We start from the raw sequence: 13386 nt of genomic DNA, 5'->3' as shown, positions 1-13386 counted from the left end.
GCGGCTCTGAACTGGAGATGACCTTGTATGCTACTGGCTGGCGCTGTGGCTTGTCATTGGTGCGGCAACCCCTGGAGCATAGTGGTTCGCTCTGTCAGTCTGCTTTCCTATGGTTAGGTCACCCTTCTGCCCTCAGGGAAAGGAGTCTGCGTTGAGCATTCTCCCAGTAAGCAAAGTTAGGACTAGGCTTTCTGTATATGATGATTTAGGTTGCACTACAATGGGACCCAAAACATGTATGGTAACCCCTTTCTTTGCATATATGTTGATACACTAACTTATGTGTTGTTTTGTTTTATGACAAATGTATAATGACAAAAGAAAAAGTCTAACAGAAAAAAGTTAAACAGAAAAATGGCAAAAAACGGTTGAAAAAGTAAATTCACAAGCTAAACAATAAATGCTTTGTGAACTTGATCTAATACAGTGTCACTCTATCTGCATGAGGTTAACAGTAGACATGCAGATATCCTTGTCAAGATCGATGTGAAAATCAAAATATTTGCATGAATGAATGTGAATACACAAATATATGTGGCAGGACGTCACCCCTCCCCCATTTCAAAATGTACTGCGCCCAGAGTCCTCCCACTAATAGGGCTGTCCCTCTAGTTACCCAGCCTTCTTTCCTAGAGCAGGGGAGTGCAACCTTTGGCTCTCCAGATGTGTTGGACTGTGACTCTCGTCAGCCCCCAACCAGCGCTGTCCGTGCTGACGGGTCGTATCCCCGAACATATGGCGCGCTGAAGGCTGCAGACCCCTGTAGAGGATACACCTATATAAGAGGATACCAAGAGGAGGTCTCTCCAGATGGTGCGAGGTCTGCGCCTGGATCTCGCTTATCCAGAGCTGCAAGGAGTTTCTATAGTTGGGAGTAGAATAGAGATATGAGTGAGATCTAAGTACCATTCATTGACAGTGGGAGGGGGGCTTGTGTGTTAAGGAGCCCATATATAAGGGGCATGAGATAAAGCTTGCAATGGGAAGGACTGGGACTTAACCCGCAGCCAATGTTTATAGAAGGGCTTCGAATGCATTGTAGTTCCAGCAGCAGTGGTGGGACAACAGCATTAGTTTGGGCTTTTTTATAGGCATTTCCCAGGTATTCGTCATATGACCTCTGTTGCCATTGCATGCCCAACAGGTGCAATCATTTGCTCCGGCGCTCTCATCAGAAGCCAAGTATTGGTCTCATATGTCGGCTTTTGTCATAAGAAGTCCAGGTAGGAGCTCAGTTTCCAGGGATTGCCATCGCATATTTGAGCAGTTGCACCATTGGCCAAGATCACTGGGGCGTTTGGTTGTGCAGGACCACCCTCTAGGGCACATCTGGCTCTACCATACACCAAGCAGTCGAACCTCCACACTATTCATTGCTGTGCGTATCTTTTTGCAGTGTGCTGCTTAACATATGGAAGGATAGCCACTGCATGGAATGCTCTGGTTGCAATACTTGCTCGAGTCAAATTCTCAACCCTTTACCATGTACATGGCAACAGTTTGCTTCTGGTGGCTGCGCCCCAATCAGCCCAAACTTTAAGAACTCTTGGGGGTCCTGTGTGAGTGATTTGGAAGGAGGACCTAGCTGGAGAGTAACTGAGCCGCCCGTGGTGGGGCAGCGCCAGTTGTGATCATGCTTGGGATCCTTATTGGGGGCAGTCTTCAGGGTGACTAGCAAAATAATTAATTACTTTTGGCCCTGAACACTTTCTTATAGAGAGGGACACTTAGTTTGATTCCAATCCCCCTTGTGGGCCCTCTAAAAATTGGGGCTTAAACAAAGGTACACTGGTCTAAAGTAACCTCTTGTGCAACTGCTGCTGCTACAATGTTACAGTAGACGGAGGGGCACTTCTTTGGGCTTGATACACACTTTCAGAGGCTGGAGATCTGTGAGGGACCTTCACACCCAGGAGCCTGCAGAGTATGCACTGGGGGAGGGGGAGAGGGGACCAGAGCCCCCAGTACATGCATGTTCTGGAAGCCCGTCAATGCCATATGCAACCATCCTTTCTAAGCGTTCTGGCTGACCCCTGCGTGTGTTAGTAGGTGTCTGGCAATATTGCTGACCTTTACTTTTGTCTTCCAACATTCCTTTCCATGCTGGCCTCGTTTTTAGGATGAAGAGGACGGTGAGAAGGTACATGGTTTTGTTATATCTGCAGTGTTGTCTTCCTCATACCTTGTTTTCTAAGTAGCATAGGTTACTGCCTGGAGGCCTAAGGGCATTGGCGCTTAACAAATATGCAGAAATAGAAATGACTGAGTTACCTTTGACACAGGATGCTACCAATCGGCAGGGTCCTGTCTAGAAAGTGGTACGGTCCAAGTACTGAGTGGTGCAAGTGATGGCCATTCCAATGAAAGGAACAAGTTCCTTTTCAGATGATTTCTGACCCGCCGGGATTGGCCAGGCTGCTTTCTACAGGGCCTCAGAGTCCAATCCTATGTGGGAAGGAGCGGGCTAATATCATTACTAATGATGTCCAATGTTACCAAACGCGTGGAAATGGGGGCGGGGCGGGGCATGCATTCCAGAGAACTGTGCATGCGTGAGCAAGAAATCCCCTCCACACACCCGCCCAACGCAGGAACATCGGCAAGAATGACCTCCGATATCCCGGTACTCTACACTTTGGTCGAAAGGAAATTGGTCGACTATTTTTTGTTTTTTTTTGTTTTAATGTATATTTACTGCAAATGGGTAGATGTGCACAGGGTGCAGGTGTATGTAGAGAATGGGTGGGCGGTTGGATGAGGGTGATTTGGGGGGGGGATTGGTAAAAATTAGGTTTCAAAAATGTCCAGCATTTTACTTAAGATCACAATAAACCTGGATCCGATGTCTTGCTTTGGGCTATGTTTCGAGTGTGGATTGCTCTAAAGGGACGGTGCACAAAGTTTTATTTTTTGTATTACTCCTGATGGCAGCCATTTGGCCGTATTAATGCGAAATAATGTCCAGATTCCTAATGCAGATGGTGGTGATAGAAGGCCAATGGACGGATTTAACAGGAAGTAGCAACACATTAAGGGGGAAGCAGCAATCCTAAGCTTTTCCCCTTCCGGCTACGGTACACACTGTGTGACGGGTGGTCGGCCGGGACATGTGCCATGTATCCTCTGGCACTGGTCGCCTCACCTTTACAGGGCCTGCAATCGGGGGTCTTTCCATGGCACTCCTCCGCTGGAAAGGTTCAGCATTTAGGAAACCGCTGGCTCGTTGGGGGTATCCGCGGGCATGCTTTGGTCTGGGGCCCGCTCAGACCAGCAGAATCCTTGCTCCTTAAGCAAGAGCAGAGCATGGGAGGGGGACGGGGGGCTTCTCTAAACTGATCCCTCTCCCCAGTAGCTTTTGACTGGGGGAGGGGCTTTCACCACGGATCTGTTTTTAGCCTAGTTTTTTTTTAAATAGTTTAAAAACCTTTTGTCCGTTTACCACTAAGTATGTTTGTGTTTTTAATGTTTTTTGTGCGCAGGTGTTTATTTGAATGTGGCCGTATCCCATCACTGTTTACAGGCCCGTTGGTGTAATCTGGCGTTATGGTGCAAGGTGGGGGGGGGGGGTGTGTGTGTGTGTGTGTGTGTTAGTGTTAGTGTTATATATATATATATATATATATATATATATATGGGGGAAGCAGGCAGGAGGTCACCATGTGCTAAAGCTAGCTGGTGGGGAGGGTCCAGGCGGGGATTCAGGAATAAGTGAGCCACGGCTGGACGTACACAAAACAGGAAGGGTGTGCCTGCGGTATCATCTCACTGTGAACCATACTAGTGAGCGGCTTCTCGGTCTGCAAATCCAACCTCTTACTTGGATCTAGGAAATGTCAGATGGTGACCACAAGTCCAGAGAGCCAAATGGTCAGAGTAAGGGAGTGGCCCAAAACTCTAGAAGCTCTGCAGGAGAAGAGGGACGGCAGAGCCTCTCTCCATGTCCACCCAGGGGACTGAACTAGCTGAGGGAACTGGACCGATTTGCCTGACTTTGCAAACGCCACACTGGAAAGCCACACCCGGGCCTCCCGAGGACTCCAACGGAAGGAAGAGTGGGAGGCGGCCAGGCACCATGAGATGCCAACGCCACAAAAGGACTGGGACAGCAACGAGGGCCAGGTCTTCGAGAATGTAACAATAGAGGCCAACTGAATCAAGGCTCCACGCGGCTGGACATCTGGGCTCCACAGGCGGACCCTGACCTGTCAGCGTTTCTGCGGTGTCCCGCCGCACTGAGCATGGATCAGCTCATCCCTTCCAGCGGGTCACAGCACTTGATTGGCCTTACCGAGAGATGGGAGGGGTCATGATTGTGGAGTAATAACCCCCCAAAGTTATTGCCCGAGGCGAAGGGCCATCCTCCCAAGAGGTCATGTCCCCGGCCAAGGTGTGTAATTCTATTAGCAGATGCAGGTGTGTAACCAATAAACCAAGTGAATGATTTTCAGTTGCTACTCAATTGTCAATGTTTGAAGCCAGGTCTGTACTAGCGATTATAGACTGCTTTCTGATTGGATGAGACTATAATGGAATCAATTTGCTAAGTGGACTTCTACAGCTTAACTGGTGGCATAATAAGCCTTTCACTTATATATTCTTAGCCTATTATATTCTTTCTGTTCTTCAAAAACCAACGAGTACCCTGTGTAAAAAGTGTGTCTACACATGCATGAACGTCCAAAGGGTTACATTGGTGCAGGTACTTTAGACCCCGCCCCAAGGCACTGATCAGACCCCGCCCCTGTGATCTTCCCACTGTGTAAAGGCACTGATCAGACCCCGCCCCTGTGATCTTCCCACTGTGTAAAGGCACTGATCAGACCCCGCCCCTGTGATCTTCCCACTGTGTAAAGGCACTGATCAGACCCCGCCCCTGTGATCTTCCCACTGTGTAAAGGCACTGATCAGACCCCGCCCCTGTGATCTTCCCACTGTGTAAAGTCACTGATCAGACCCCGCCCCTGTGATCTTCCCACTGTGTAAAGGCACTGATCAGACCCCGCCCCTGTGATCTTCCCACTGTGTAAAGGCACTGATCAGACCCCGCCCCTGTGATCTTCCCACTGTGTAAAGTCACTGATCAGACCCCGCCCCTGTGATCTTCCCACTGTGTAAAGGCACTGATCAGACCCCGCCCCTGTGATCTTCCCACTGTGTAAAGGCACTGATCAGACCCCGCCCCTGTGTGATGTGATCTTCCCACTGTGTAAAGGCACTGAATAATTGAATGGACTTTAGAGTTAAGCTTCCTACCTGCAGTGGAAAATAGATTTTCATAGTGGATTGCTATGGTCCGCGTTGTCCACCTAACGCCAGGGACGACTGGCCGTGACCATGTCCTGCCCCCCCTCAACCCCCCGAGGCGGTGGGTGCAGGGAGAGGAGAAATGGTTTGGAGTACTGGGCATCTCTGAATGGCCCTGTGTGGTTTCATACAGTAATAGACCAGTCCTTGGCTAGGGATGGACACCTTGGTCATTGAAGCCTGTTTGGCACAGAGGGGGGAGGGGGGTGGAGGGGGTATCCGTTGGCCACACTGCAGTAGTAAGCTTCCTGGCCGTGCATGTTTCTGGTGGCTGCAAGGTGCAAACTCGCGCGCTTTTTAATTTCCTTCATGTTTGCACCCTGATAGAAAGTGCCTGTCCCTCGATGCCATGAAGTCGCGGCCTCCACTTCCCTCTGGATCGCAGAGCTGAACCTCAGCCAAATTCCCCACTTGGAATCTGAGAAATGCCGCTGGACTCTTGCTCCCAAATTTGGCCAACTTCCCCCACCGTACAAAAAAAAAGAGGCCTATGACCCCAGAGGGCCCGGCGTGGAATGCAGCCGTATTTAAGGATCTGTGTGTTTCCCGTTCAAAACCCACCCGCGCCCCCATGAATATTGCTCATACAAAAATAGATGTTGTGTTGTTTGTGTGGCTCTTTCCCTGGCGAATGGTCGCGCGACTTCCTGATGGATAGCTTGGCGCTGAGTAATGGGGGCACGTCACCGTGAGCCTCATCGCTGGGATGCCTGGGTGAGCTCATGCACACTGCATGCCACGGCGGGAGGCTGTGACCTCATCTTCATAGGCCCCCCATGTACGGGGTGCTTCCCATGGTACGTTGGGATCTTCTCGGGGCGGGGGAGTTTAGGGGTACCCAGCTGCCACAGTTCTTTATAGGGGTTGTGCAGCAAGATTTCTCTCGGTGTGGTGTTTTTCGAGGTGCTATGCTCAGTGGCTGGATAACCTGGTCAGGACTATGTTATAACTTATACTCGGGTGGGCTTCATGGGGGGTTGGGTGTCCACAGACACTGGCAGGTGGGTATGAGAACAGAGCTGGCAGTTTCATGGGCATTCAGGTTTGTAGGGTCCGGCAGCCGCGGAGGGTTTGCAGTGGCCCTATCGGATTAAGTCTCCACTCTGCTGCCTTTGTCTTTTTCCAGAATGTGCAGGCAAGGCGGTCCACCAGTTGAGTCCTTTTGTAGTCCATGTGGATCGGTTTCCATGGGGAGATCATTACATTTGCTGGAAGTCTAGCACTGGAGTGGTCTCCAGTAGTCCTCGGAGAGCCTGGAGAACTGGGGTGGCCTGCCTCCAAATTCCTGGGTGAACCTGCCTCTGTGCAATCTATAGGTTGGGGGCGTGACCACGCACATTCAAATGCATCCATCACACAGGGCGCAACCTCATTCAAAACCGTGGTGCATTCTGGGAACAATGGATTCACATTCTATGACACTGCTAGCCCTGTAGGAAGCAGTGCAGACTGAGATGTTGCTGGACTCTGGGGTTACACATTGTGTATGCACCATTTCCAGGGTTTGAAATTGAGGGGTGCTGGGAGCTATTTAGCTTCTGCTTGTAGCCTAGAAGAGCCTGGTTAGCTTGACAGCAACAGCTACCAGGAGCTACTTTTAGCTCCTCGGGCCAACTGGTGCAGAACAAACACAACTATGTGAATTTAACTCTGCATTTGGGACATTCTATGAACAAACATTAGGACACGCCTATGAAACATTTAAAGCAGAATGGGGTCATACATAATGGACAAAGGGATTGTTTATATCTTATGTGGAAGTTATGTACTAGCGCCTCGTTCCCCAGCGGTAGCTCGTGGTCACTGGCCAATGATGGACACCCAGGAGCTACCTTTAAGCTCCTGATGGTCAAATTGAAATTTCGGTCCCTGCATTTCTTTTCTGCTTGACAACAAAGATTCAACTGATGCTCTCAACACAAAGTTCTGCCTCATTAGTGCTTTCAACACACAGTCCCGCTTCATTATCAGTGCTTTCAACACACAGTTCCACCTCATTAACAGTGCTTTCAACACAAAGTTTCACCTCATTATCAGTGCTTTCAACACACAGTTCCACTTCATTATCAGTGCTGTCAACACAAAGTTCCGCCTCATTATCAGTGCTTTCAACACACAGTTCCACCTCATTATCGGTGCTTTCAACACAAAGTTCCGCCTCATTATCAGTGCTTTCAACACAAAGTTCTGCCTCATTATCGGTGTTGTCACCACACAGTTCCGCCTCATTAACGGTGTTGTCACCACACAGTTCCGCCTCATTAACAGTGTTGTCACCACACAGTTCCGCCTCATTATCGGTGTTGTCACCACACAGTTCCGCCTCATTATCGGTGTTGTCACCACACAGTTCCGCCTCATTATCGGTGTTGTCACCACACAGTTCCGCCTCATTAACGGTGTTCTCACCACACAGTTCCGCCTCATTATCGGTGTTGTCACCACACAGTTCCGCCTCATTATTGGTGCTCTCACCACACAGTACCGCCTCATTATCGGTGCTCTCACCACACAGTTCCGCCTCATTATCGGCGCTCTCACCACACAGTTCCGCCTCATTATCGGTGCTCTCACCACACAGTTCCGCCTCATTATCAGTGCTTTAAGTGGACAATAAAGGCGGGGCTAAAGTGTGTGTGGGGTGGCTTTTGCATAATGATATCAGCGCCCCCTGACCTCTTCGCCTGTGAGATTTGTGCAACTTCAGTGTCCCCGTCCAGGGTTCAGTTCAGGCAGTGGGCCTGCCAGTGTGAACAGGCATGAACATAGCGCCGCACTGCAAGCAGAACCACCCCACAGCACTCCCAGGCACAATGTATGAGGCCTGTTGCCTGGCCCTGTGAGCTGAAACTGTGAGGCTAGGACGTAAGAATAGTTGAGAGATGGCAATAGGAGCAACACACCTCCTGGGTGGTTGTTTAATGCATTTTTTTTAACCCATTGACTGCCCATGGCCATACTCGTCTCTGCCCACAGAGCGCACCCTGTGATCTCTTTGAGCCATGTCTGTGCTTTTAAGGCGACACCGCTGTTATTTCTAAGCAGCCTTCTGAAAGGTAATTGCTTGACTGCATGTGTAAAGCAGTGCCAGGTGTCGGACGAATGTCTGCACTAAGCGTGTCATCGGCCACTTGATGTGAAAGCCATGTCTCTTGCGCGGAATTCCTCTTAGAAACTTGCATTGGAAAAGCCAACAGTTTGGGGTTCCACATTGGCATAATATGATATCCTATTTGTCTTTTAGTGTGTGCCAATGTAATTGCCGGCTGTTTCCATCTTGATATATGATCTGATATGGCATTGATAACGCGCCTATACACACGTGTTTCAAGGTGCGATTGCCAAGGAATACCATTATGGCACTGCCTAGCAAATATTTACTCCATGACTACACAAACAAGACCACTGCTGCATTTGCCAGTACTTATTTGAAGCTGGGATTAAAAAAGAAATTCCCATCCCCATTTTCTGAGTGAGTAAAAAATGTTTTCATGATTTCGTTTTTGATTCATGCAAAACAAACGCTCCATTTTATGGCAGAAGTTCCTCTGTGGACCGGCAGCTCTTTCTTGTGGTATTGCTCAGCTGGTAGCACTCATTCAAGCATATCTCCGGGGGGCGGGAAACATGGGGGGGGGGCCGTGGTGGCTCCTCTAGTTTCAGTTTCCTTTTTAAAATTATTATAATCATTTATTGTAGATTGTGCCAACATGAACGAGAATTAGTGACTGCATGGGCAAACTGTAAACATCGGGGAGAAGACCTTCGAGAGTGGGCACCTTCCTGGGGCGATGGCTGAGGAGTATGATGGTGGTGGCGCACTGCACTGGTGGGAGAAAGCACGGAGGACATACATTCTACACACTTTATCCGCATTCTCAACTCGTTCTTTGACACTATTTTCCTAATAAAGTGATCAATAAGTATATATGCACACAACAAAATATCAGTTCCCCATGATCCACCCCAAACCTCAACATGATTCGGAGGCCCCCAATCACTGAACAGCTGCTTAGTCAAAGGTGCACTTCAAATGGATTGTGTCCTCCCACATATTCCTCATTTTATGATCTTTTTTTTTTCCCAGCTTCAGCTGCTTCAGAAAAATGTTTCTCTCGGCAGAGGGCGCTGTGCGTCGAGCCGGTCGACTCAATGTCCCTCGAGGACTTCCATCTCGGCTGGCGTCATTGTTGAGTACATATACCGTGCGCAGTTCCCGTTGGCTTGAGTTCTCTTTTTCCACGAATGCGATTGCTTCGATGAATTACGGCACGCTTCAGTTTTCTACGAAAACCGTTTTGAGATGGCCTTGTCTTCGAACCTGACTACTCCGAAGACGGGCTTCAAAAAGTGCCTAAATTGCGGCAACATTTTTTTCCATCGCGGACCCGCATAAAATATGCATCTGGGGCCTGGGCGTCGAGCATAAGACCGCTGACTGTCAATCCTGTCACTCGATGACAGATGAGGCATTAAAAGAGCGTAAAGCCAACCTGTCAGTGGGTAGGATTGTCCCCAAATCCCTGTCCACTCCATCGAAATTTGGCTCCTCCTACGAGTCAAAAGATGAATCTCCTCATAAAAAAAGGTTGAAAAAACAATCCCACTTGAGGAGCACTCACTCCTCTTAGTCATCTAAAAAAATCGAAGAGCAGGCATAGATCACCCTCTCCTTCTTTTTCTTCCTCTAAAGAAAGGAGCGTAGTCTGCTCGCCTAAATCCTCATCCAAAGATGAGTGGGAACTCTTTAGGAAGAAAATGTGCAAAATCTTTGAGGATCAGGCCCTGTCCGCCTCGAAACATAGGAAAGGGGCCATGCTACAGTCGATAACGAGCATGAGGCCAAGGCGAAACTTTGCACCCTCGGGTCAGAAGCCTAAGACTACTCGAGGGTCTTTGAGTACTCGACGAGACGATGAATCATTGCAGAGACCGTTGAGTCGAGGGTCAAGTCCCTCGAAGCACAAGACCCAAGGTAAGCCATTAACATCATCGACACCACTGCCGTCACCACCGATAAAAATGCCCATCGACGCAACTGTATATTCTTCGATGCCTTTGCTTCAAAAAAGTCGGGAAAAGATTTTTAAACCTCCTTCCTACAAAAGATTTTTTTCAGATCCTTAACTTCAATTTATGAGGGCTTTGAAACATCAGATGACACTCCACCAGGTGATTTTCAGTTGGATATCCCTGGTATGTGTAAAGATACTAATGCCCCTGAATGCTTCATTTCAGAGGAGACCAGGTTAGGGAGCTACATGACACCCTACAGACAGATTTTGGGAAGCCGGACCCAGCTGATCATGCTGATGCATTATACAGAGTGGTAGAATTCCTAGGATGGAGTAGACCAACTCCTGCATTTGGACAACACAACCTAACTGACATATTAGACAAAGGTCAACAATACGACCCTATTCTACCATTTCACGTGGTACTTCAAAAAAGGTTGCAGCAAACTGGGAGGCTCCAGAGTCCAGCCCTGCAGTAAACAAAACTGTCAAAAAAATATAGGCCATCCAGTAGCGACCCTGGCTAGTACATCTGACTCCGGAAAGTCTAGTACTACAAGCAGCTACATCTGCCTCCGAGCAAGCTGCATACCCAACCTTACCCCTTGATAGAGATGACAAATGCATTGACTCTTGGACAAAGAAAGTCTTTTCTGCTAGCAGCATGGCTTTAAAGTCTGCTAATTCTACATGTGCCCTTGCAAAGTTCACATTCACCCTTTGGGACTGCATAGCTATGGTGGCTGATCACATCCCTGAGGAAGAGGAAAGAGATGGCTTCCAGAACCTGATGAGGGATGGCAAAGAGGCCATTTGTAAGTCTCTGCAATCAGGTCTGTCCACTGCTGACAGCATCAGCAGGGCCATGCCGGCAAGCACTGTCATACGCAGATTTCCGTAGTTGTGGAAGTCAGGGTTTTCACCTGATGTACAATCCAGACTCCTTAACATGCCCTTTGACGGCTCCCATTTATTTGGAAATAAGACTGACAAAAGCCTTGAAACGCTGCAGACCTCAAAGGCGGCAGCCAAGTCCTTAAGTGCCGCATTCAGGCAGCCACAGCGTTTTCACCCCAGCAGATGATCTAGGAGGGGTTGGTCCTTTCTCTGCTACTACTCAGTTGGAAGAGCAAGAGGACAGGATGGTCAAAGAGGACAAAGAAGATTCTCTCATGGTGGACGAGGGAGAGGTGCAAAGCCTGCCCAAGCAGCAGCCTCTTTATCATGAGCTGCTGCTTTAGCCGCCTCAAAACCACTCTGAGGTCTTAACTCGCGACACCCCTTTGGGAGGCAGACTGTCACAGCATCTGAAAGAATGGCGAGGTATTACTTTGGATGCATGGGCACTGGAAACACTTAGCCTAGGGTTACTGCCTCCCCTTTATACAGAGATCTCGGGATCATCCACCGGGAAGCCATTCTCCAGATCCATTCCTGTTGCAGGAAATTTTGACCCTGCTAGAGAAAGGTGCTAAATTTGACCATGCTAGAGAAAGGTGCTATAGAACCAGTACCTGTGATGGAGAGGCACAGAGGATGGTATTCTCCCTGTTTCCTGATCCCCAAGAAGGACGGAGGACTGAGACCCATCTTGGCCCTGAGATTGTCACACTTTCTCAGATTCTTTAGGCCCTCCAGCTCCAGGATTGGATGGTATGCTTGGACCTTCCGGATGCTTACTTTCATGTGTCAATCCATCACAAGCACAGAAAGTACCTGAGGCTCGCTGTTGGCGGTTCTCATTATCAGTTTTAAGTTCTGCCATTCGGGCTGACCACCGCCCTGAGGGTTTTCACAAAGTTGATGGTGGTGGTGGTAGCGTGTCTTAGGGGAGGGGGGATTCACATCTACCCCTACCTGGACGATTGGCTGATCAGGGCACTTTCACCCGAACAGGCCCAGGAGCATCTCTGTATCACCTGCCACTCCCTCCACAGACTGGGCTTCTCCCTCAATTACAAGTAGTCCCACATGATACCATCTCAGAGATTCCAGTTTATTGGGAGAAAAGCCTCGCCACCCGAGGTGAGGGCTCCACACATTTTGCAGATTGTCACCAAGTTTCAGAGTGCCCATCGTCTTCCGGCATTTGACTTTTTGAGGTTACTTGGTCTCATGGCATCCTGCATTTTTCTGGTGCCAGACGCTCGCCTTAGAATGAGATCCCTTCAATGGGCTCTCAGAACACATTAGTCCCAATTCTCGGGCAGGATGTCAGACCTACTTCAACTTCCAATCGGAGTCGCCAGCACCTTCTGTGGTGAGCCTGGGAGGACAACATTCCGAAAGGAGAACCTTTTTAGCAGCCATGGCCAGAGGTAACTGTAGTGACGGGCGGCTCACTCAGGGGTGGGGATCACATCCCAACGATCTGACAATCGGCGGTCGTTGGTCTCCACCAGAGTCCAAACTATACATCAACCTTTTGGCGATGAGGCAATCAGACTAATGTCCTGATAATGACTGACAACACAGTGGCCATGTACTACCTCAACAAGAGAGGAGGTGTAGGGTCCACTGCCACTGTGCAGAGAGGCAAAGCAGCTCTGGTTCTGGGCAATTCAAGAAGTAATCTCCCTATTGGCAGCTCACCTTGCCGGAGAGGAGGACATGGTGGCAGATGCTCTGAGCAGGCAGAGCACAGTCTCCCACGAGTTGGAACTAGCTGAGTAAGTCCTTCAAGAGATCTTCACCCTTTGGGGAACCCCTCAAGTGGATCTGGTCGCAACCAGTTTCACCCGGAAGTGCGAACTGTTCTGCTTCAGGGAACTTCCTCCAAGAGGAGCTGTAGGAGATGCGTTCGTAGTGGACTGGGAATTTCCACTCCTGAACGTGTTTCCTCCAGTCCCCGTGATTACTCACGTGATCAGGAGGTTGAGAAAGTTTGGGAAATACAGGATCCAAATGGCCCCGGATTGGGCCAGGAGGACATGGTACCTGGACCTTCTGGACATGTCCATCTCCCCTCCAATACGTCTTCCACAAAGAGAGGACTTTCTCTCGTGAGAGGAGGGTTGAGTTCTCCATCCAGAGGTCAAGACGCTCCGCCTTCACGCATGATTTCTGA

General features: G+C 49.2%; 1 protein-coding gene across 4 annotated transcripts in view; it reads left to right on the top strand.

Annotated features, from left to right (window-relative positions):
• IFT43 (intraflagellar transport 43) overlaps window positions 1-13386 on the top strand; it is a 580365-nt gene that overhangs the window by 450445 nt on the left and 116534 nt on the right. For 2 of the 4 annotated variants that reach the window (XM_069638038.1, XM_069638036.1), the window contains exon 3: window positions 2120-2140. The exons of the other annotated variants lie outside the window; for them this stretch is intronic. In XM_069638038.1, coding sequence (XP_069494139.1) covers window positions 2120-2140 — 21 coding nt within the window. The remainder of the gene's footprint in view (window positions 1-2119; window positions 2141-13386) is intronic. 4 annotated transcript variants of the gene reach the window in all.

This window comes from Ambystoma mexicanum, chromosome 14, assembly GCF_040938575.1.
Source record: "Ambystoma mexicanum isolate Mex_15411 chromosome 14, UKY_AmexF1_1, whole genome shotgun sequence".
NCBI classification, from domain to species: Eukaryota; Metazoa; Chordata; class Amphibia; order Caudata; family Ambystomatidae; genus Ambystoma; species Ambystoma mexicanum.
This window is presented reverse-complemented; position numbering and strand designations above follow the sequence as displayed.